The sequence below is a fragment of the Mizuhopecten yessoensis genome, unplaced genomic scaffold (genome assembly GCF_002113885.1).
Source record: "Mizuhopecten yessoensis strain PY_sf001 unplaced genomic scaffold, ASM211388v2 scaffold11053, whole genome shotgun sequence".
NCBI classification, from domain to species: Eukaryota; Metazoa; Mollusca; class Bivalvia; order Pectinida; family Pectinidae; genus Mizuhopecten; species Mizuhopecten yessoensis.
The window spans coordinates 864,940-891,179 of NW_018408855.1; the positions used below are offsets into that span (position 1 = coordinate 864,940).

Below are 26,240 nucleotides of genomic sequence, written 5' to 3' on the forward strand. Positions count from 1 at the left end.
GGTGGACTGACCAGTCATTAGCCAATATAGACGAACACTTGAGGGTAGGTTCATTGTAGGGGTGGCCTGACCAGTCCTTAGCTAATGTAGATGAACACTTCAGGGAAGGTACATTGTAGGGTGGACTGACCAGTCCTTAGCCAATATAGACGAACACTTGCGGGTAGGTACATTGTAGGGGTGGACTGACCAGTCATTAGCCAATATAGACGAACACTTGAGGGTAGGTACATTGTAGGTGTGGACTGACCAGTCCTTAGCTAATGTAGATGAACACTTGAGGGGTGGTACATTGTAGGGGTGGACTGACCAGTCCTTAGCTAATATAGATGAAGACTTGAGGGTAGGTACATTGTAGGGGTGGACTGACCAGTCATTAGCCAATATAGATGAACACTTGAGGGTATGTACATTGTAGGGGTGGACTGCCCAGTCCTTAGCCAATATAGACGAGCACTTGAGGGTAGGTTCATTGTAGGGGTGGACTGACCAGTCCTTAGCTAATATAGATGAAGACTTGAGGGTAGGTACATTGTAGGGGTGGACTGCCCAGTCCTTAGCCAATATAGACGAGCACTTGAGGGTAGGTACATTGTAGGGGGAACTGGATTGACCAGTCCTTAGCCAATGTAGCGGTTAGTACATTGTAGGGGTGGACTGACTGGTCCTTAGCAAATGTAGATGAACTCTTGAGGGTAGGTACGTTGTAGGGGTGGACTGACCAGTCCTTAGCCAATTTAGACGAACACTTGAGGGTAGGTACATTGTAGGTGTGGACTGACCAGTCCTTAGCTAATGTAGATGAACACTTCAGGGAAGGTACATTGTAGGGTGGACTGACCAGTCCTTAGCCTATATAGACGAACACTTGAGGGTAGGTACATTGTAGGGGTGGACTGACCAGTCCTTAGCTAATGTAGATGAACACTTCAGGGTAGGTACATTGTAGGGTGGACTGACCAGTCCTTAGCCAATATAGACGAACACTTGAGGGTTGGTACATTGTAGCAGACCATTCCTCTGCATTATCATAGATATTTAAGTCTTTTCACACATTCATGGAAACTGGTATATGATTTCTAGTTGGTATATGACATTGCACTTGATATCACTTCTCATTTATCAAAGGAAAACATGATATGAATATTGCTTTGTCTTGTTTTATATAATCCTGTTTTGATCTAAAAAAAAAAGTAAAAGTGTGAAAAATTATTTGTTTTTCTTTTATGCTGTTTCATGACTATTGCATCGTTCCTGTGACGTTACTATATATATCAGGAAACTTTCGCCTTCTCAAATATTTACCAGTAAATCCCTATTGACCCAGTGTCAATGTCACCCTTCACATGTTACTTCTGTATTTGGTATGCTCTGAACAAATTCTTACTGTCATGATTAATATGTCCTCATTGTGGAGGTCGTTAAAGGCTTAAGTTAAACGTCGGTGAAAATTTCCCAATGTACAGAATAGCTGACATTACATATAATAAAAAATGATGTGTTATGACATTATGTTATAACAGTGAACACATCTTGAACATGTTATATGGTGTGCCAGCTGTGAGTATACTTTCCTGTATATTTTGATTGCAGTTCCTACAGGAGGCTAGCCTTTGTTCAGAGTGGACTAGTCGACTTCCTTCATGTGATTCAGATCAGGATACAGAGCAAGACATAGCCAATCAAATCACTCCTTCAAACCAGTCATCGATGGTGTAGACCAATCAAAACATTTGTTGCATATCATTAAGGACAGACAGTCTTCTTATTTCATAAATGAGTGCTTGATATATTGGCATTATCAGACATTCACTACACATTGTATTGAATACATAACATATTGTATTGTGTTGAATATAGAATGCTATATTTGAAAAATGAAAGCAATATTTTTGAAATATATACCTACACAGTTTATACGCTAAATGATTGTCACTACACACAATGTACTAAATATATATACAATATATGTTGTGCCTTATACCTATAGTTCCGGTCCTGACGTGCTACATTGTAAAATAGAGTTATAAAATATATGTTATATTTAAGTTTTATAATTTTATTGTGTTTTAAATTGGGTAGAATTGATGATGATGATGATGATGATGATGATGATGATGATGATGATGATGATGATGATGATGATGATGATACGTTTCAAACTCTGTCCAGGTTGGTAAACAGACATGAAATGTTGCCAAACCATTCCCTGGGCAAAGTGTAAGACTTCGCTGTAGGTTGAGACTGTTTATACTACACGTGTAAACCTACACAAAGTTAATGTCATGTCCAAGTGTTTATCACACAGCTATCAAGTTGGTAGAAGTTCAGGTGACATTTTTTATGATCTATATTACCTGTGATAAAATGAGGCAGCAGAGTCCTTCGAGAGCAGTAAATTAACCCTGGGCTTATGTGCTTATTTCTAGTTAAACTACAGGAAGGCTTATTTCTGGACATGACGTCTTACAGAATGTGTTTTTTGATAGTTTAACTACAGGAGAGCTTATTTCTGGGCATGATGCCTTACAGAATGTGCTTATTTCTAGTTTAGCTACAGGAGAGCTTATTTCTGGACGTGATGCCTTACAGAATGTGCTTATTTCTAGTTCAGCTACAGGAGAGCTTATTTCTGATGTTTCTTCTAAGTGAATCAAGTTTCACCAGTAAAAATAAGTGACTGATAGGTATATGTCTGATACCCCCATTGAGTAAAATGGATATGTTTATAGTTTAAAGTAGCCACAAATTCAGCATTAAAACCCTACAGGTACTTCATAAATATAGTATGTTCATAAAACACATGTGCCACTGAAAAACAGTATAAAAATTTAAAATAAATCTGAGGGGAAAACAAATTGCTACAAGATTGCAATAACATTTTTAACACATGTAGACAAACTAGAAATGTTTATGTATTTAACTGGAACTCACCAGTGAAGTATCGGAAAAACGTTTTAGTTACCAAGGTGTTCAACCATTGAGGTGACCAAGTCCTGGTATATATATTATACAGTGTTTTGTTTATAATCATGTCCACCAGACCTTCGTGTTGTAGATGTTGACTTGGTATAGGATTCTTTGTAGTTTGTCTAGAATCATTACTTTACTTTTAACATAAACATACAAATGCAGAAACAATTGAAAGACATACATATTGTCACAAAGATTCTTTTGAAAATCATTAAAAGAATTTATTTTGTCCTGAAGTAAATCATTGTACTTTGGCTTAATTTTATTAGAGCAAAATTGAAAGGCATGGAATTTTTAGAAGTTGTTGTAAACAATTAATTTCCTATGAAACTGATGGATCAATACTTAAAAAACACATACAGGTTGTATGGTATGGTGTAGAGGAATATTATGTTTATACCAAATTTTCTCTCTTGTTCAATATGTCATCGAATGCCCCCCACAAACACAACACTACACAATAAGATACTGGCTCCAAGTCACTTTGTTTGCCTTAGGAATGTTACATGTTTAATTTAATTTAGAATAGGATCATTTTTCAATGTATAAAAATATTTTATATGTACTTATATAATCAAACTGCATCTATAATTCTATAAAATTTCAGATATCTGTTGTATAATTGTTTATGTATTAATCAAAAACTAATGTTTAAATTGTTCAAAAGGGATGAATGTAAGATATTATACATTTGTTAGTCAGTTTAAAATCAAATGTCTATTAAGGGGTCTTACAATTTATATGTATGTGTTTTAACTATAATGTAACCTGTTTTGACTAAGGCCATCTTTGCATATCTTGTTAAAAACGGCACAGGTGGCACAAAAATCTTCCATGATAAACACCCTTGGATTGAAAGTATGCCTGAATGCGCAGTTTTTGTGTTTTGTCATGCAAACTAGTGAGAGACATTTGTAATAGGACGAGGAATAGTGATAAAGATAGTGCCATCACTGGGACTCGAACCCGCAACCCTTGGCTCTCCAGCCTGAAAATTCCCTACAGCTGAGACGTGTAAGGCAACCTAATCAACGCACATCTTTACACTATTCCCCCTTTTTTCTAACACCAACTCAGGTTCTTTGACTCCCCACCAAGGGTTCTCCCACCCTTGAATGGGGAGGGTCAATGGCACCAGTTTGTAATAGGACGAGGAATAGTGATAAATATAGTGCCTTCGCTGGGTCTCGAACCCGCGACCCTTGGCTCTCCAGCCTGATGGTCTACTGCTGAGCTAAAGGGAAAATTCCCTACAGCTGAGACTTGTAAGGCAACCTAATCAACGCACATCTTTTACACATTTGTTTAGTTTCAGCCAGGCATTTTTGGACCCCTCAAGTTATGAAGGTGCCAACTTTTCTAGAGATCAGAGTCCTGATCTATGCTTTTCATATTCTTTCAGGTTGAACGGGTTGAAACAGATATGCTAAAACAGCCAAAGTAACCTGTTTTGACTAAGTAACCTGTTTTGACTAAGTAACCTGGTTTATAACCTGTTTTGACTAAGTAACTTGTTTTGACTAAGTAACCTGTTTTGACTTAGTAACTTGTTTGACTAAGTAACCTGTTTTTTTACCAAGTAACCTGGTTTAACTAAGTAACCTGTTTTGACTAAGTAACCTGTTTTGACTCTAACATGTGCTTGCTGCCTGTATGACATATAGATGCCATATCATACTTTATGCTGTAGGACTATGTGCCTTCACTGCTATTCAGTCATTTCCTGGCCGTGACGTTTGAACTCATTGTCTTAAGAACACATATTCTTCTACTGTTGTACTTGTACGTACCAGACTGGTGTTAAGCCGTCGGTCCAAGCAAATATCTTATAAATGAGGGAGGGTTTGGTAAACCCCATCCTGATTTGGACTTATCTAAGATAAGAAATAGGTTTAAGCTCGCCATATTTTCCTTACAAAAAAATATTCAACAAGTTTAATTTATGCTTTCTTATATTATTATTAAGATCTATACCTATTATTAAACCTGGGATATCTTCAACAAACTTATTATGATTAACTTGGTCCAACTTAATTATGAGATAAGTTGTCAGATTGTTTAATTTAAGGGTACTAATTTCTTATTGCTACAAAATATCATTTTACACTCGTGCTATGCAAGATAATAATTATATAGTTATATTTGAGTAACACTGCCATAATTCATTCCATAGCAATAGTATGTCATTTATTTTTAAGTGTACGCCATACTGTTGAATGATTGTACATATTTCAAAATTCAGTAATGTTTTGAAATAATATCAAAGAATAAAATGATTCAGCAATTTTTCATTCCAATGATTACGTTAATATTTATGTATGTTAATTGCTTAATTCTACACACAGCAATATTTTGTTACAGTCACACACAGCATTTCTGTTCTGTAATTTTTATCTAATATTGGTGATTTCATCCATTCCAAAATATGATATTGTAGTTATTGCATTTATTAGTGTCATTACACGTGAAGAATTGGACATTGTACAGATACAAACTAAAATATTTGTAAAAACTACTTGATAATGTCTTATACTGTAAACAATTACCACTCAAATATTTCTATGTAGTTGTGTCAAGTTTTAAAGTTCCACATGTTAGGATTTAGTGTCACTTCTATCTATAACAACCTGATGATTTAAAACCTCACCATTAGAGGCGAAACTAGTCGGCCAAATAAACTTAAAAACCCAATTAATTAGTAACGCTTGAGTATGTTGTGAGTATAAGCCTACTTTATATATCTATAACATTGTGATACAGTGATTTTCTACGAAGCATAATGCTTTTTGACTTATCAAGAAAAGTGCTAATATGATAATCGCTTATGGTTACTTACGGTTTGCTTATGGTTGATCTTTGTTTAATTTGTAAATTTCAGGACTCAGAATTTTGTTTGACACAAATCATGCACTCTCTTGTTTCCATTTGTGATTATACAGTGAAGGCTTTTGGAAGAAAACTGCACATGCACGTGATCTTGTCCAATGAAAAGTGTTTATACATAAATTTCAATTTTAGTAATAAATGTCACAGATTTAAATGTTACTTGTGTCACTAATTCAGGCTGATAAGTATTCCATAGCAGAGTTCTGGTTTCTAATTAACATAAAAGGTCTCAATTTGTGAAGTTTTACATAAAGCTAGATGGAAATATCATGTGAAATGTAAGTGATTAAAAATAAAAAGTTTCATATCTCCAATTGGAGACCTATCATTCCATTGGGAATAGAACGATTCCATTTCATAATGCTATGTGGATGTAAGCAAATTATGTGATTACCAGTGTATTCAGTTTTTAACAATGTTGTCAAAAGATTTTTTCAAATCATTCCATCTTATTGCATATATGCATGTAGCTGTAAGCCAATTATGTAACTATTTGGTTTTAAAATTATGACATAAAATAACAATTTTATGTTTTTATATGGAATATTTTATGTACATTATGAACAAATGTTTGTTTTAATATGGCCTGAAAAAAAGCAGTTGAATGTACTTAAACAACCTCAACACTTGTCATTGCAGATGTCAAAATATGTTTGTGATAAGTAAATGAGTTATAATGCAAGTCAAAAGTACACATTTATTACTGTACCAGTTAATAAGTTAAGATTTAAGTTAATTTTGTAAAATTTAAGTTTAAGTCAATTACATAGAAGTTAATTGATAACAATAGGCAATAAAAATTAATACCCATGAAATTAAAAAAACCCAACAATGTCTAGGTGAGGAATGGTAGAATGTTTAGTATCATATTTTATAAATTTGTTACTGAAAATGCTCTGAAAACTGAGATTTTAAAATTGATATTCATTCTTAATATCCTTATTTAATTGATTTTTCGTTGTCTACGTTCAGTGACACTGACAGCGTAACATCTATTTATGTAGAATTTTACTTGTTTTACTGGTGTTATAACCACTAAAAGATGATATTGCAGATAAACCAGTAATTTTAACATTCTGGTTCTATTTCTAATAATAATATAATTTAAAAAAATTGGTAAACAATTCTTGGGGTACTTAGCAGTGCATATACAATTACCTTTACATTTGAATTTGATTAATATTTATGTTAAATATCAAACAATATTGATGTTGCTTTTATTTAATGCTTCCAGGGAGACATAAGTTCTTATTATTTTTACTAAAATTATGCAAAGCATTATTACCTAAGCGTCGACAAGAGTTGAATTTAAGGCTTGATTACAACATTACAGAACTACAGTAATTATACCTGTTTTTTTTGCAGACAATAAACCTTGTTATCGAGTAAAATATGTTTTTTGTTGACCCCTTGAGGTGGCGGGCATGTCTACTTAGTGATTAAAAAAGGGCCTGTCTGACCCCGTGGGGTTGGGGTAGATGGTTGTCAGCCTGACACACCGACCTTGTATACCTGTACATGGTGATGTGCTAGGTGTCTGTTATCTCTCTATCTACAATTGTACAGAGGCAATAGTCTGAGGACGTCTACCAGTACAGCTACACAGTCTGTCTATTATGTTACCCACCATCTTATCAGATCACAGCACTCTAATGTCATTTGACACCAATTAAATTAGTTTAAATGTTCCGCTGGCCCAGAATTAATTGAAATATCACATGACGTTTTTATTGTAAAGTTTTTAGCTGAATGAGTTTAAATCTATACGTGAGCATGCCCGATTGGTTTTTCACACCGATACATCTGACTGTTGATCACTCAATGACAATTGTCTGTGTTGCTTCCATTGTTTGTGACAGAGTTATCTGATCTTATTTCTGATGGTCACTGATAACATGACAGTTTGAATTAACAGAGCACCTGACAATCTTCCAAATATGGTTAATTAGGAACATACAATATGCTCGCACAAGTAAAACAAGGGTAACATAATTGATTTTTTTTACCGCGTTAAGAATCCATTAAGTCTGTCGTTAAGTATGGAGATTTTGCCAAAGATTTTTTTTTGTGAAGTTAATTTATTTCTAATTATGTAGCAACCTTCCCTATATGTATACAATATAGAAAGGAAGTTTCTATATCTCAGATTATATGAAGCAGAAATTATCCAAACACTTAACCAAACACTGCATATGCAAATTATGAATTATAAACTTCGTTTTTTTACTAACCTTGCAGATAATAATAAAAATAGATAATCAAAAGATAAAGTATACTTTTGTATGCAGGACTTTTTTTTTTTTATTAAATTACCGTACGCAAGCATGTCTGCCAATCAGTAGCAGATCTAGGGGGTAGATTGCCATAGACCCAGAATTTATATAGGTATTCTGTATCTGTCACTGATAAGTTAGTCACTTGCCTGCATGAAAATGTTTTTTTTCCTCTTTTTTTTTTTAATATTTGAAGAAAACTGCTTTTATGTTGAATTTGTTCTACCGAAACTCATGTAGGGAATTATTTTTTAGAGTGATCATTCATGAACAAAGGTCAGTTTTATGAAACAAGAAAGCTACCATAAATCTTAAATACTCAACTCACAGAAAAAAAGGAAAAGCAATTAAAATAATATATCAAGTTTTTTTCTCCTTTGTAACACTGAATTTTAAAATATATCTATCCCTGATAAATATATTTTTAGCTTTTTGAATGTTCATAAGGTTTTCATGGCTTTTTAATGATAAATATTATGTGTTAAAACTACTGACACCTGTCATGAAAACACTTCTTCAGAAGATAAAACTTGTAAGTGAAACAGCTACTGTTGGTGTAAAATTGATCAAGTCAAGTTAGAAACAGCTGCTGTACTCTTAGTCCTGTAAATAATATATTTATGCATTGCTATGTAACTTGCACATCCCTATTTGAAATAATATATTAACCAAAAATCTGCACAAGTTATGTGAGTTTTTATGAGATAGATGTTTGTATGATGTACATCTTAATATAACCGCACACCAATCACCTGTCCATACCCTGTAATTTTCATTGATATGTCGGAGCAGCTTGATAAAGAGATTATAACCATTATAGTTGTATAGTTGTGAGGACGGTTTCTGTAACCAGTCTACACACCTGTCTTGTTAGTCTACACCAAAACCATGTTGGCGATGATACTTAAAACATTTTCCTTTATGTATTTTTTGTTGGAAAAATGTTATTTTTAGCGATACTTTTTGTTATTTCTGAATTTTTCTCGATATTATAAATATCAACTTTTGGGGTTCCATTTATTTGTTATTTTTTTTTGTGGAAAATAATTCTTTTAATGTCATTTTTCTTTGGAATTATGAAGAATTATTTAGAAAATTATTTTATCATAAAACAAATGTTATAAATTAGGACCCACAAAAAGCAGGAGTTGGTCTGTATTTGTGAAAATGTTCCAAAACACAGGTATAGTATGTACGTATGAACTATGTCTATTTTGCTCATTAATGTAATGTGGTATAGCAAGTGGTTTTATAATGAACCCTTCCCTGTTTGTCCCAGAGTTAGTGACAAAACAACTGGACCTGTTGAGGATTCAGCCATCTCACATCTGGTATATATTGTCAAAGATATAGAAGTTCACTGTAAAACTGTAAAGGATTCAAAATTGTTCACATAAAATGTTATTTAACACATAATAATTTTGCAAAAATTTCACTTTGAAGTTTGAGCAACCTAAATTTTGATGATTGATAACAATTCAAACAAAAGATAGTTTGTTTAGAACAGATTGCTGTGTCCATCACCGACTGAAATTAAGTGTAACTAGGGGAAAGATAATCTTGTGCCTTAATCTACTGCATAAGTTAGTGAGTTTTAATTACTAGAAGAAATTATACAGAGTACACTTCTTTGTCAGGAAGATATCAAGTTTCAATGTATTAAAACACTTCAATAGAAAGGGTAATTATATGATGGTGATTTAATTAAGTTTGTTGGCCTTATCCCTGTCGTGTCAGCTTATCATGGGGCTTGATTGGGACTGACCTGGACAATTAATAGCTGACCTGTTTCATACTGCTAGCCTATATAATGTATAAACATTGTTACTAGAGTACTATAAAGCAGTACATGTACTTGGCCTGCAATAGGACCAACCCTGGCTGTGATGCTGCCTGCTGTATGTATCACCTAGAGACACTTTTATTTTATAATGTTGGCTGTGTTCCGCCTTGTTTTGTCTGTGTGTTTTTTTGTTGTAAGATGGTTGTGAGTACCAAAACTGCTTTATCTGGAATAAAGATAAAATGAAAATAATTTTCAACTTTGTTATATGTGATGATATATGTATAATTACAGCCCTGTATTTTAAATATTTTTAGAATTTGGATAAACTTGGTAACAAGGCATTCAAAACAATATATGGTTCATAGCATCAGATTACTAGAGAGGTAAATACAATGTACTGTGAAGCTGTCTATTTTTGTGAGGTAAATTGGGTTAATTTTGTTAGCTCACCTGATCTAAAGGGGACTGCAGGGTGGGGTCGATACGTATAGACAAATGATGAGTATACAGAAACATCTAGCCTCTCCCCTGAAAGTTTGGTCCCCGTGTCACAAACATATGAGATCCCCATTCCATAACCATATATACAGTACTGGGCATAGAGATGAATAATCATGATATTGTAATTAGCCCTGGGGTCTGGCCACACCCCTAGGGCCTTGATTCTTTGTTCACAACATGAAAAAGGTTTAAATCCCAACCCTGTAACTACATATACAATTGCTGAGCATACAGAAACTAACAAAATCGTGATAATGGAATTGACTAAAGGGTCTGGCCACACCCCTACTTATTTTCAAAGTCACACTTTGGAAACGGTTAAGATCCCCACACCACAATTGCTGTGTATGGAAGTTCGAATACAGAATATGCTACCAAGATTGGCGTCGGGATCTGTCCTGCCCATGGAAACTTAGTCCCTGGATCATAATCAGATCCCCACCCTATAATTATATACCAGTATTAAATTGGAAAGTTTGAAGAGAAGAATAGCTACCAGTATTTGCTTCTCCCCAAGTAGCTTAATCGCTAGGTCATAACATTGAAATGGTCCAAACCCTTAATCAGATATCCTATTTTGGGCATGAACAGATAAACACAATTATGGTACCAGAATAAGCCTTGGGGTCTGCCCCCACCCTTGGGGACTTAGCCTCTGGGTCAGAACATAGAAACAGTTGGGACCCTTTACCACATAATTGCTTAGCATGAAGATTTGAATACACACATTTCATTGTAAAGGGATAGCCTCCCTTGGCCTATATTTAAAACCATAATAAAACTACTGGTAAGTAGTTTCATGGGTATTGCCTACCTTTACACATAATCATAACACCTATCTTTGTATAGTATAAATGTTTAACGAGTTGGTACAAAATCTGTTCATGTTTGATTTAAGTAATTGTTTGAAAATTATTGATAAATCATCAGTGCAGGATACTAATACATGTAACTTGTGAACAGATTTTGTTTTAATTTAGTCTAGGTCTTTATATATTGTACATGCCTACTAATTTCAACAAATTAAAATGCTATTTAAGCAGGTTATCTTACAAAAACATAAAGTGCTGATGGATGCATAATAGGGCAAACAAACAGACTATCCCAATACCATAGATGTCCTGTCATAATTTTGATGGCCTAAAAAAAGGAAAATCGCAACAATTTAGGTTTTTATACATTTTATTAATATAATTATTTCCAATGTCTCGCAATGGTTGTGGTTATTTTAATATCCTCAATATTTCTTTTTCAACTTGGTTTGATAAATACAAATTAAACATTCATTTATCATCCTTATCTAAATATAGAGAACAGTGTTATCAACATTTTGAATACTTTTAACAATACTGTTTTCCTCCATGATTATGGAATTCCTCCTGACCTAATCTTTGGGAATTCTCGTGGACCTAATTTCTGAGAAAACCCTCAGAAATAATAACATGGAAATCTTTTAGACCTGATTTAATTGAATTCCTTTAGACCTAATTAAGAGTTCCCAAGACCTTATCTTAGGGAATTCCTTTAGACCTAATTAAGAGAGTTCCCCAGACCTTATCTTTGGGAATTCCTTTAGACCTAATTAAGGGAGTTCCCCAGACCTTATCTTAGGGAATTCCTTTAGACCTAGTTAAGAGAGTTCCCCAGACCTTATCCTTGGGAATTCCTTTAGACCTAATTAAGGGAGTTCCCCAGACCTTATGTTAGGAAATTCCTTTAGACCTAATTAAGGGAGTTCCCCAGACCTTATCTTAGGGAATTCCTTTAGACCTAATTAAGGGAGTTCCCCAGACCTTATCTTTGGGAATTCCTTAACTGGTACACCTAATTTCAGGGAATACAACTATACCTAATTTACAGGCATTCCCCAAACCTTTTCAGGAAATTCTCCCATCAGTCTATATTTGAGGGAATTTCAGAGAATTCAAGGAGACCTTTTTTTCTGGAAATTCCTTAGATAAAATTACAGATTAACAGTACAATAATGAATATTTATAAGTATTTATAACGTAGGACAAACAATGAATTACTAATTACTTTATCCAATGTTAGTTCAGCTGGAGATTTGAAGACAGAAAGTTTGTAACCTTCATTATAATTATCTTGAAGATGATGAACAAAACCCAAACTTCGACTGATTATAAATGTCTACTTAACTACCAAGGTATAAGAAAAAATAATATGTTCATATTACAGAAATGTCCAGACTTACTAACTAGGTCCTACTGTACACACAAACCAAAGTGTCCAGACTAACAAGGTTCCACTATATACACAAACCTATATGTCCAGACTAACAAGGTTCCACTATACACACAAACCAAAGTGTCCAGACTAACAAGGTTTCACTATACACACAAACCAAAGTGTCCAGACTAACAAGGTTCCACTATACACACAAGCCAAAGTGTTCAGACTAACAAGGTTCCACTATACACACAAACCAAAGTGTCCAGACTAACAAGGTTCCACTATACACACAAACCAAAGTGTCCAGTGTTCCTCTGTACACACAAGTTTGAGTAGTTGGTGTATTGAAAAACAGTTTACAATGCCATTGTGATTATAATTTGAGACCAAGTTAACAGGCGATCTTCATAATACAGCAGCCTTACAAAAATTCATGACAAAAATATTTCTTATCGATGCCATGAAAATAAATCAGATGTTTTTATGTTAAGCTGTTTGTTAACCGCACTGTTGTCAAGCATTCACAGGGAATCTGTCCCTAAGTTTGTGTCCAGTAGGACCATGTATTACTCTATCAAATCTATCACACAGTATCATGATTTAACTGTTTATAACTCACATGGTGCAGGTAAAAGTTATAATATAAATTGTAAGTCTCCTTTAAACATGACTTTGATTAAATTACTGTGATAGTGATATAACGCCACAAATAAATTAACATAATATGTCTTAACCAAAGTATATTGTATCTAAAAGACATACATTTATCTAAGCCAGACCATAAAAATACTTTACCCAGACAATGAAACCTCTTGTTCAGATAAGAATATGTATTACAGACTAAACACATATTTTATCCTTTCATCCAGACAAAAAGATACCATGTCTGGACCATAGACATCTTTTCTAAATCACAAGATAGTTTGCCCAGATCATGAGATATCCTGACCAGATCACAGTTCATTGTCTACAATACAATCCTAACCATACAACAGTTTACACTAGTACGTGTTGTATAGTACTACAAAAACAGTTTACACTAGTAGGCATTGTATAGTACTACAACAACAGTTTACACTAGTCCGTGTTGTATAGTACTGCAACAGTTTACACTAGTACGCATTGTATAGTACTACAACAACAGTTTACACTAGTACGTGTTGTATAGTACTACAACAACAGTTTACACTTATACATGTTGTATAGTACTACAACAGTTTACACTAGTACATGTTGTATAGTACTACAACAACAGTTTACACTAGTATGTGTTGTATAGTACTACAATGTACAATGAGAAACAGCATTAAGATCCATATAAGTAACCCATGTAACCTTGTACTCCATGTGTACCAGATTCAATGCAGGAACACATCATCTATCACGTGCCTAACATTCTCATTCTTACATTAGTAAGTACATGTCAGTATGTATTTGTGTGCATGTGATTGGTTTAATGAGGTGAGCAGTTAGTATGAACAGAATGCGCGGACAAACAAGAGTTCCGGTCACGTCCCCACCCAACTCTCTCCAGCCATTCCTCTCCAGGACTCGTATGAGTCAACATCCCTCCAGATCAGCCTGGTAAGTCTGTCTGTAATGTTCACATTGTCATTGTACATTTGTAACTCACTGTCTCATATACTCGCGTCTTTGTATTCATGTCGATGTATGTAAGTGCCAGTCAATGTGTTATCAAATGTATTCATTGTATCTGTTTCGACCATTATAGCTTTTTCCTACGAGAATAAACATATTTTCCAAACAATCGAGCCTGTCTTGTTATCCTTTGAAGACAAGAGGACTACATATATAACACTATATCATTATTTCAGTCATTTCACGAAATCAAGTGCATATTTTCCATTCTAATGTATGTGGTAATGAAGTGTTGTGCATTTCACACACATTTACATTCAATTAGAATAGGTCCGTTGTCACTATTTCACACACATTTATATTACATTAGAATGTGTCCGTTGTCACTGCTCTTAAATTCTATGGAAGATTTACCCTTCATTCCTTATAAACAAGTGATGAAATAAGTATCATTGCTCATTAAACTTGAACCAAAAAAGGTTTGGTGCCTGAAATAGGTGTCAGTGAAATGTAGTTCAGAATCTGAACAATAACAGGTTTTGGAAACAAATTGTTTTTAATTATCTCTGTTATAATTACTGAGGATATATAAATTAATCAATGAGAGATATGGTGAACTCTACTCTACAAAACCTCACTTGTCTGTAGAGGTTCTAACCTTTGCTGATTTGGCAAAATACAAAATAATAGCAAAAATACAAATGAAAACAATCATGCACAATATTTCTTTCTCTAATAAATGCTGTTTCAATGCTATAACAGAACTAACATATCCTACACGTCAACAAACAATGGGACATTCTTTCTTACAACAGATTAGACGGGAATACAACACAACCCTGGGTAGGACTAACGAGACATAAAACATCCTCACCACCACTCTATACAATACACAACCCTAGCCAGGACCAACGAGACATTAAACACATCCTCACCCCCACTCTATACAATACACAACCCCAGCCAGGACCAACGAGCCACTGGTCGGTGGTTTTTCTCTTGGTACTGCGGTTTTCATCCACCACCACCACCTGGTACATCCTTACATGACAGGTTAATAGGATGTAAAACTCTAACAAACCAAACAAACCAAATCATCATCACTGCTCTGCTTCAATACTCTGATAACAGCAACAGATACTAATCCAACCTCAAAGTTAAACTACCAAAACAAAAAACGGACAGAGGATGGCCTTCTACAGATAGACAAATCTGTTAAATCATCGACTCCTGGAGAAATGTGCGACATTGACTGTTTTACACATACAGTAAAACATATAGTTATTGGTAACCCACAGTGACGTACCCTGGCGTTGTTCTCTCCTTAACCCTTTCACCCCTATGTGACTTTAGTAGCTCTACCATGCATTGATCTGGATGAGTCCATCATGGTCTACAGTGGTGAAAGGGTTAACAATCACTACGCTCATACTGTCTGAATGCTATTACCAGGGAAGACATGATCAAAATCATTTCAGATTTCTCACAGGTAGACAAAAACTCAAGTACTATTGGTCTGAAAATGTTCATAATATGGGCTATCAATCTTTACTGAGCAAGTATAGATAAGTGAAATCTACACACAATATACATTTTTATACATGTATTTATGAGAAAAAATATTAAGTCTGATGCAACTTATATTGCACACATCGTTAAGATTTCTTTTCAACGCAGACTACAGAGCTCACACTTACCTGCTATCATCTAACACTGAATAAAATGGCAGTCAAATAGAGGACTATATAGTATGTTTGGGCACTGCCACAATCATATTTGAACACATAAACATTCTAGTTCACTGCAGTAATGACATCTTGGCGGTAGTGTAACCCTGGTAAATACTAGCCGCAATATATCGCTTGGCTAGAGAGAACTTCTCTTTAGCTCGATTGGTTGAGCCTAAGACTTGTAAGCCAGAGGTCCAGGGTTTGATCCCTAGCGGAGGCAGTGATTTAAATTTAATAAATCATGCGCTCCGTTACATTTGCGCCCACGTAGGGATCCGGGAGACAATACTCGGCCTTGGTCCACAAGCATCGCTGTTACCCTTGGAAAACTTGAGGACGAGTTCTTTCCTTGAATGGGAGTGTGTAACCCTGGTAAATACTAGCCACAATATATCGCTCGGCTAGAACTTCTCTTTAGTTCGATTGGTTGAGCGTAAGACTAGTAAGCCAGAGGTCCCGGGTTCGATCCCTAGCGGAGGCAGTGATTTAAATTTAATTAATGATGCGCTATACAGTAGTAACAGACTTTGAGTGATCACCACAGACATTTTGACATATCTCTCTTTAGATAAGACGCCAAATCTGATGTGAGTTGCCATAAAGATTTAAACATATATACAAACTATCTAATAGTAAGCTATGACAATGAATTGGAAGTGTTTACACACCTTGACGTGTCTCCCTTTAACTTTAATGCCCAAGATGATGTGTGTCAACACAAGCTTTTTACTCAATTCTACTGTAACTTAACAACATGAACTATATCTCAGTTGAATGGCACCTGGATTCATCAAAGGAATTTCGGATAAAAAAATAAAATACAATCTTGTTTTCATTTTAATTTTTGAGGAAATATATATTGAATAAACTATCTGTATCCATGCCATATTTTCACGATTCTGAGTTGTGATTCAATTCTACTACAATGAATATTCAATAGTCTGAAGTAACTTTCTATCATACCTTTTCAGATATATTCTCAGTTTCTCAGACCTTGAGATTTCTACACAATACTTGAAGCACTATATTGTATATTTCAGTTAATCCATTAATATCGACAGCACACTACAGCTTCTATTGTAAAGTCTAGAATGAAGTGAGATCAAATGGTACATAAACTCCCATCTCTTCCATGTACAGAATCTCAGGAGCAATGTTCCTTTTGTAAGACACAGTACGGGATTCCAGTTCTGGAGATTATGGCTTTCTTCAACACAATTCAATCAAATCTGCCTCTGACACAATGTGACTGTGACATTAAATACTTAGATTTTTGTGTTTTCATTATCATGTAATGTGTAATAATGCACGAAACACTCTACAGTACAGATCCAAATTTCTTCTCCTCATTTCACAGCTAAGGTCACTCTTACCAACCTCTGCTAACAATAACTCACACTGGAGGGTCCGATAGCCGGAGACCACGATATGCTGCCACAACATCTTGCAGAGAAGGAACTGACCTTGCCGATTGTCAGACATTTTTTAATTGATGGCTAGGCAAGCCCATGAACCTCATGCATACCAGATCCCACCTGTCAGATAATGAACTTTGTGACATTATCACGCAGCACATTGATTGTCATCTCCAGTCCTTAGTTCATCCATCCCAGCATGACCGTTCTTTTGAGTATCAGTCCCAACGTGACCGTTTTTTGCGTTTGTTGTTGGATTCCCCTGAAGACTCCGGGGGTGAAGCAGGAGGAGGATTGCGAGTCGCATTAATTGGTTCAAGGATATGACCAGTCTTCTGTGGTTCAATAGTTTCAGCAGCTGCCACAAAGTTGGACTTAAACTGAGCCTACAAGTCAATAGGTAAAAATACATATCAGGTGGATCTGAACTGGGCCCACAATTTATACACTTAGGTACAAGATATTCCGTCTATGTGTATTGCAGAGTTATCTTCTCTTGGAAGCAGGTATTGATTGTTACGTCATTGATCTGTGTGAGAAATTTACGTCGTTTTCTCAAAAATTGATGACGTTACTCTCACACACAAGTGACGTAACAATCAATACCTGCTCCCAAGAGAAGATAACTCTGCAATACGCAAAGACGGAATAGTTATAGTACCAACAAATCTGAACTGGGCCTACAATTTATACACTTAGGTACAAGATATAGTTATAGTACCAACAGATCTGAACTGGGCCAACAATTTATACACTTAGGTACAAGATATAGTTATAGTACCAACAGATCTGAACTGGGCCAACAATTTATACACTTAGGTACAAGATATAGTTATAGTACCAACAGATCTGAACTGGGCCAACAATTTATACACTTAGGTACAAGATATAGTTATAGTACCAACAGATCTGAACTGGGCCAACAATTTATACACTTAGGTACAAGATATAGTTATAGTACCAACAGATCTGAACTGGGCCAACAATTTATACACTTAGGTACAAGATATAGTTATAGTACCAACAGATCTGAACTGGGCCAACAATTTATACACTTAGGTACAAGATATAGTTATAGTACCAACAGATCTGAACTGGGCCAACAATTTATACACTTAGGTACAAGATATAGTTATAGTACCAACAGATCTGAACTGGGCCAACAATTTATACACTTAGGTACAAGATATAGTTATAGTACCAACAGATCTGAACTGGGCCAACAATTTATACACTTAGGTACAAGATATAGTTATAGTACCAACAGATCTGAACTGGGCCAACAATTTATACACTTAGGTACAAGATATAGTTATAGTACCAACAGATCTGAACTGGGCCAACAATTTATACACTTAGGTACAAGATATAGTTATAGTACCAACAGATCTGAACTGGGCCAACAATTTATACACTTAGGTACAAGATATAGTTATAGTACCAACAGATCTGAACTGGGCCAACAATTTATACACTTAGGTACAAGATATAGTTATAGTACCAACAGATCTGAACTGGGCCAACAATTTATACACTTAGGTACAAGATATAGTTATAGTACCAACAGATCTGAACTGGGCCAACAATTTATACACTTAGGTACAAGATATAGTTATAGTACCAACAGATCTGAACTGGGCCAACAATTTATACACTTAGGTACAAGATATAGTTATAGTACCAACAGATCTGAACTGGGCCAACAATTTATACACTTAGGTACAAGATATAGTTATAGTACCAACAGATCTGAACTGGGCCAACAATTTATACACTTAGGTACAAGATATAGTTATAGTACCAACAGATCTGAACTGGGCCTACAATTTATACACTTAGGTACAAGATATAGTTATAGTAGCAACAGATCTGAACTGGGCCTACAATTTAAAATGGTATGGGATATAAAGTACAGTTAATTGAACTGAGCCTACTCATTGCATATGAAAAATGATTCCAAGAAGCTTTGATAACAAATCAATACTTTATGCAGATGTTTTATTATAAAATATCATTTCTTTGGCCATTATAACATCTTCAATAATTTAATGGTGGAGTCCATTAAAATTGTATTTATCCCATCACAATGGAAAACAGTAATACCAATCAGTGTGAATCCTAATAATTTTATGACTCATAAAATATAACAGTAGTCTAGCCCTGAGTGATGCACTTCTTCCCTTAATCCCCGAAGTAAACATCAAAGTGTACAGTATAATCTATCTAATAGAAACCATTGGGATGGGTCAATGTTGATCTTATATCAACGTTTGTTTAAACTGCTGTCACTTACAGAGAAAGCCTGTTTCATGGCAGACATACGGTCACTTTGAGGTCCAGCAGACGATCCCACACCTCGGAAACTAGCCAGACTGGTGGAGTCCTGGGTCCTGGTACTCTGTTAAAAGGAACAAGGGAGATAACAATGTGCCTATCACATAATTTCTATTTAGATAAAAAAAAAGACTGATGTTAAGTTTAGTTCGCTTCAAAATCAAAACGAGATGAAGTGTGACAATGGATGAAGTCAGGGCCTCTGCAGGTGACACAGTAACGATGACTATAATTATTCATAAGTCCTCCATTTCACTCCCATCATGACCTTATCAATATTTACATTAGCTCCAGTTTAAGTGATTAAGGCTGTGACACCGTTCCATTGTCTCGGACTTTTATCTTTGTGGTCTTTCAGCATATTTCACCTAATCCCAGGCTCTCTTTTTGGCCTTAAAATTGTATTGATTTTTACTGATTTAGTAACACTTTCCTCTCATTGTGGTAAGAAAAAGCTTATTTCATTCCACAATACCAACCGAAGGTCTTTGAAACTTACTGAGATTGAGCCTAATTCAGGTCTCACTTTGGACGCAAGAAACTTGCCAACTTTGCCCCTTATCCAGGCCTCTCTTTGGACAATAGGAACTGACCAATTCTGGCCCTAATCCAGGCCTCTCTTTGGATAGTTGAAACTAAAAAACTCTGCCCCTAATTCTGGCCTCTCTTTGGACAGTAGAAACTTACTGAATCTGACCCTAATCCTGGCCTCTCTTTTGACAGTAGAAACTTACCGTCTTTGACCCTAATCCTGGCCTCTCTTTGGGCAGTAGAAACTTACCGAATCTGCCCCTAATCCTGGCCTCTCTATTGACAGTAGAAACTTACCGAATCTGCCCCTAATCCTGGCCTCTCTTTTGACAGCAGAAACTTACCGTCTTTGACCCTAATCCTGGCCTCTCTTTTGACAGTAGAAACTTACCGATTCTGCCCCTAATCCTGGCCTCTCTTTGGACAGTAGAAACTTACCGAATCTGCCCCTAATCCTGGCCTCTCTTTTGACAGCAGAAACTTACCGTCTTTGACCCTAATCCTGGCCTCTCTTTTGACAGTAGAAACTTACCGAATCTGCCCCTAATCCTGGCCTCTCTTTGGACAGTAGAAACTTACCGAATCTGCCCCTAATCCTGGCCTCTGTTTGGACAGTAGAAACTTACCGAATCTGCCACTAATTCTTGCCCCTCTTTGGACAGTAGAAACTTACTGAATCTGACCCTAATCCTGGCCTCTCTTTGGACAGTAGAAACTTACCGAATCTGCCCCTAATCCTGGCCTCTGTTTGGACAGTAGAAACTTACCGAATCTGCCACTAATTCTTGCCCCTCTTTGGACAGTAGAAACTTACTGAATCTGACCCTAATCCTGGCCTCTCTTTGAACAGTAGAAACTTACAATATCTGACCCTAATCCTAGCCTCTCTTTGGACAGTAGAAACTTACTGACTCTGCCCCTAATCCTGGCCTCTCTTTGGACAGTGGAAACTTACCGAATCTGCCCCTAAACCTGGCCTCTCTTTGGACAGTAGAAACTTACCGAATCTGCCCCTAATCCTGGCCTCTCTTTGAAACCTAGTCCTTTTCCTCCCATGTTTAGTCTCTTGCCCTTTCCTTGCTTGAATCTACTTTTACTGAACCAGGGATTCTACAAATTATAAATCAACATGAAAATAGTTATCTTTTATATATAAATGTACATACTATTTAATCTATTAAAGGTTTACAGTGTCAAAATTAAAAAATAATACATTATTCTGTACATTAAGACTGAATCGACAGTAGGATAATAATCAACATTAAATCTACAATGCAATGTATCTTTTCATTTTTTTTCATCAGTCTATAGTAGATCTATTAGGTATAGAGATTCAATTTTTTTCATCATTCTATAGTAGATCTATTAAGTATAGAGATTCATTTTATTTCATCAGTCTATAGTAGATCTATTAGGTATAGAGATTCAATTTATTTCATCATTCTATAGTAGATCTATTAGGTATAGAGATTCAATTTTTTTCATCAGTCTATAGTAGATCTATTAAGTATAGAGATTCATTTTTTTCATCAGTCTATAGTAGATCTATTAGGTATAGAGATTCAATTTATTTCACCATTCTATAGTAGATCTATTAGGTATAGAGATTCAATTTATTTCATCATTCTATAGTAGATCTATTAGGTATAGAGATTCAATTTATTTCAGCATTCTATAGTAGATCTATTAGGTATAGAGATTCAATTTTTTTCATCAGTCTATAGTAGATCTATTAGGTATAGAGATTCAATTTTTTTCATCAGTCTATAGTAGATCTATTAAGTATAGAGATTTATTTTTTTCATCAGTCTATAGTAGATCTATTAGGGATAGAGATGCAATTTTTTTCATCAGTCTATAGTAGATCTATTAGGTATAGAGATTCAATTTATTTCAGCATTCTATAGTAGATCTATTAGGTATAGAGATTCAATTTTTTTCATCAGTCTATAGTAGATCTATTAGGTATAGAGATTCATTTTTTTTCATCAGTCTATAGTAGATCTATTCAGTATAGAGATATTCTATCATTTCAGCTGATTATACTTATTCACTTTTTGTCGACAAAACAGTCGGTCTAGGTGTGCCCACAGTACATACCTGTTGTGCCAGGTCCATCAATGCTTTAGGCACAAACTGATTAGCTACCTCCATGTTCCTCACCAGAGGCCCAGCAAAATCCTGGTCCTTCTCTGTGATTAGGGTGTAGGCATAGCCCTTCTCACCTAGTCAAGATCAAATACAAAGTAATACATCAAAAGTCCAACGTTGCCAACTTCACAGGAGCTGCCTTATCAGGCGCTAACTACTAGTCCTATGCCACCTGGCTAATATCTCTCTATGTGTGTATGCCTGCGTGTGTGTTGGAGATGTATTGTGTTCTGTTTGTAGTGGGACCGTGCTTCCAACTGTATTCAATGAGACAAAAAATAATTAAAATGACATATTTTGAGTTGTTCTTTCAGATCATTAGATCTTAGAATATTGGAATAGTTTAGCAAATTCACTGGTTTGAAATACTGAACCTAAATGTCCAAAATCAGGAGTCTCTCTCCTAACAGAGGTAAGTTGGCAAGTGTTGGCAAGTATACATGACCTTATACAAATTTTTAATTTTTTTTTCGAATGTAGTGTGTTCAGAAGAACTTAATCTTCTAGTGTAGGATCATGTACTGTACGATGAAACTGTTACTCAGAGAAAATTCACTGTTCAGCGATAAATTTAATACCCAACTATCATCCATCACAGTGGAAATGATATGTATAGTAAACTGTTCTAATTCATCATGGAAAGCAAAGGGTGAGTGTTTACAGCTGGAAACACGTCCCTGTGTTCAGTAAGAGTAATATTTATGAAATCTCTTTTCTTCAGAATTTCTTTTACTGCTCTGGCAACAAATTATTACTCATGTTACTTATTTAGTCTATCTTTATATTTATGTGTCTAAAACGGTTACCTGCTCGGCCTGTTCGCCCTAATCTGTGTGTATTTGTGATAACCTGCTCATGATCAGCCTGTTCCGTCTATTCTATGTGTATCTATGTTTTGAGATTATTACCTGTTCGGCCTGTTCGCCCTATTCTGTTATATGTATGTTTTGAGATTATTCCCTGCTCGGCCTGTTCGCCCTATTCTGTTATATGGATGTTTTGAGATTATTACCTGCTCGGCCTGTTCGCCCTTTTCTGTGTGTATGTATGTTTTGAGATTATTACCTGCTCGGCCTGTTCGCCCTCAGCTGTGTGTATTTGTAATAACCTGCTCATGATCAGCCTGTTCCGTCTATTCTGTGTGTATCTATGTTTTGAGATTATTACCTGTTTGGCCTGTTCGCCCTATTCTGTTATATGTATGTTTTGAGATTATTGCCTGCTCGGCCTGTTCGCCCTATTCTGGGTGTATGTATGTTTTGTGATTATTACCTGCTCGGCCTGGTCGCCCTATTCTGTTTTATGTATGTTTTGAGATTATTAACTGTTTGGCCTGTTCGCCCTATTCTGTGGGTATGTATGTTTTGAGATTATTAACTGTTTGGCCTGTTCGCCCTATTCTGTTATATGTAGGTTTTGAGATTATTACCTGTTTGGCCTGTTCGCCCTATTCTGTGTGGATGTATGTTTTGAGATTATTACCTGTTTGGCCTGTTCGCCCTATTCTGTGGGTATGTATGTTTTGAGATTATTTCCTGCTCGGCCTGTTCGCCCTGTTCTGTGTGTATGTATGTTTTGAGCTTATTACCTGCTCGGGCTGTTCGCCCTATTCTGTGTGGATGTATGTTTTGAGATTATTACCTGTTTGGCCTGTTCGCCCTATTCTGTTTTATGTATGTTTTGAGATTATTCCCTGCTCGGCCTGTTCGCCCTCAGCTGTGTGTATTTGTAATAACCTGCTCATGATCAGCCTGTTCCGTCTAGTCTGTGTGTATCTATGTTTTGAGATTATTAACTGTTTGGCCTGTTCGCCCTATTCTGTGTGTTGGGATGTTTTGAGATTATTACCTGCCCGGCCTGTTCGCCCTATTCTGTTTTATGTATGTTTTGAGATTATTTCCTGCTCGGCCTGTTCGCCCTAATCTGTGTGTATTTATGATAACCTGCTCATGATCAGCCTGTTCCGTCTATTCTATGTGTATCTATGTTTTGAGATTATTACCTGCTTGGCCTGTTGGCCCTATTCTGTGTGGATGTATGTTTTGAGATTATTAACTGTTTGGCCTGTTCGCCCTATTCTGTGTGTTGGGATGTTTTGAGATTATTACCTGCGCGGCCTGTTCGCCCTATTCTGGGTGTATGTATGTTTTGTGATTATTACCTGCTCGGCCTGTTTGCCCTCTTCTGTGTGTGTATATGTTTTGAGATTATTACCTGTTCGGCCTGTTCGCCCTATTCTTTGTGTATGTATGTTTTGAGATTATTCCCTGCTCGGCCTGTTCGCCCTTTTCTGCGTGTGTGTATGTTTTGAGATTATTACCTGCCCGGCCTGTTCGCCCTATTCTGTTTTATGTATGTTTTGAGATTATTCCCTGCTCGGCCTGTTCGCCCTCAGCTGTGTGTATTTGTAATACCCTGCTCATGATCAGCCTGTTCCGTCTATTCTGTGTGTATCTATGTTTTGAGATTATTACCTGTTCGGCCTGTTCGCCCTATTCTGTGGGTATGTATGTTTTGAGATTATTCCCTGCTCGGCCTGTTCGCCCTATTCTGTGTGTATGTATGTTTTGAGACTATTACCTGCTCGGCCTGTTCGCCCTATTCTGTGTGTATGTGTGTCTATGTCACGGGCCACGTCAAAGTTCACCACAGTTCTGATAGCTGGAATGTCTAAACCTCGTGCTGTAAGAAAAAGCAGAAATATTAACAATCACTTATCGGTAACAAAATATTTTTAGATATCAATAAATTTGGACAACAATCTAAAGAATCACTTTGTCTTAAAACAAAGTTTTTTCGTTATTTTTTTCTCTCATTTATTACCGTAAAAGAAAGTTGAAATAAACCGGCATATGAATTATGATACAAAATTGTTTGCTTAGTTAAGTAAAAACATGAAATCTGAGATCTTTACGAGTCATTATGATGGTTAAATAAATAAATATTAGTAATTCAGGATTACAAGTATTAGACAGTATTCCACTAACAGTGAGTCTGTTTAGTGTTAGAGTTACCTGGTAGGAGTACCGTAAAACTAATTGGACAGTCTATATTTTGGTTACTGACCTGCTACATCTGTGGCCACAAGGATCGGCATCTCCTTGCGTTTAAATGACATGATGATTTCATTTCTCTCCGACTGTCCCATATCACCATGTAGGAGGCCCACTATTAAACATCAAATAACAAAACACATTATACAACCATACACTGTTTGATTATTTTTTTTAGATTTTTTCAACTGTTTTATCAATATACATGTTTAAATCTCATGCAAAATGCAAAACTATGCCGAGCGGTACTTTTATAAAATTTCTCCACTGATTAAATGGTTTGGGAGAGTCAAAATATACAGTGTAAAATGAAGTTACGTACATTGAAAGTCTCGTGTCCGTAGATTGGCAGCTAGTTCTTCTGAATTGGATTTCCGGGTAACAAATATAAGGACACTACCAACTAAAACATAAATTACAATTGTAAATATAAAGTTGAAAAAGAAAATAAACAGCATAGAATTTTTACATATTAACAGAAGTTTTTACTACCGGTACTTTCGTGTAACACAATTAATGCAGAATGTATGTGCCCCAACATTAACACATAAATATGTATATACTCATTTGTTTTTTATTTGTTTTTTATTTAATTTAAATAGTGACCATCCTTGATTTCTTATTACAAAAAAAAGACACTTAAAGAGTGCAATGGGTAAAACTTGGCAACACTTTCAAACTACATTTTTGTACTTAAGGATGTTTTTGATGTCAAGATCGCGTTCTGGTGGTGAGTCAAGATTGTGTGCTGGTGGTGAATCAAGATCGTGTAATGGTGGTGAGTCAAGATTGTGTACAAGTGGTGAGTCAAGATCGTG

At 35.7% G+C, this 26,240-nt stretch overlaps 2 protein-coding genes across 3 annotated transcripts in view; one reads left to right on the top strand and one right to left on the bottom strand.

Annotated features, from left to right (window-relative positions):
* Positions 1-2,098, top strand: part of LOC110465089 (transmembrane protein 98-like) — a 31,458-nt gene extending 29,360 nt beyond the window's left edge. For both annotated transcript variants that reach the window (XM_021520668.1, XM_021520669.1), the window contains exon 6: positions 1,594-2,098. In XM_021520668.1, the coding sequence (XP_021376343.1) occupies positions 1,594-1,719 (126 nt within the window). In that variant the 3' untranslated portion in view covers positions 1,720-2,098. The remainder of the gene's footprint in view (positions 1-1,593) is intronic.
* A 12,293-nt stretch (positions 2,099-14,391) lies between these two features.
* LOC110465087 (ATP-dependent RNA helicase DDX42-like) lies at positions 14,392-25,825 on the bottom strand (the record flags this gene model as incomplete). The annotated part of the gene is made up of 7 exons (XM_021520666.1): positions 14,392-17,739; positions 19,647-19,751; positions 21,221-21,328; positions 22,319-22,443; positions 24,950-25,051; positions 25,436-25,537; positions 25,745-25,825. Coding segments are annotated over 7 exons (791 nt in total), but the record flags the coding sequence as incomplete, so codon positions are not given.
* Between the last annotated feature and the right edge of the window lie 415 nt (positions 25,826-26,240).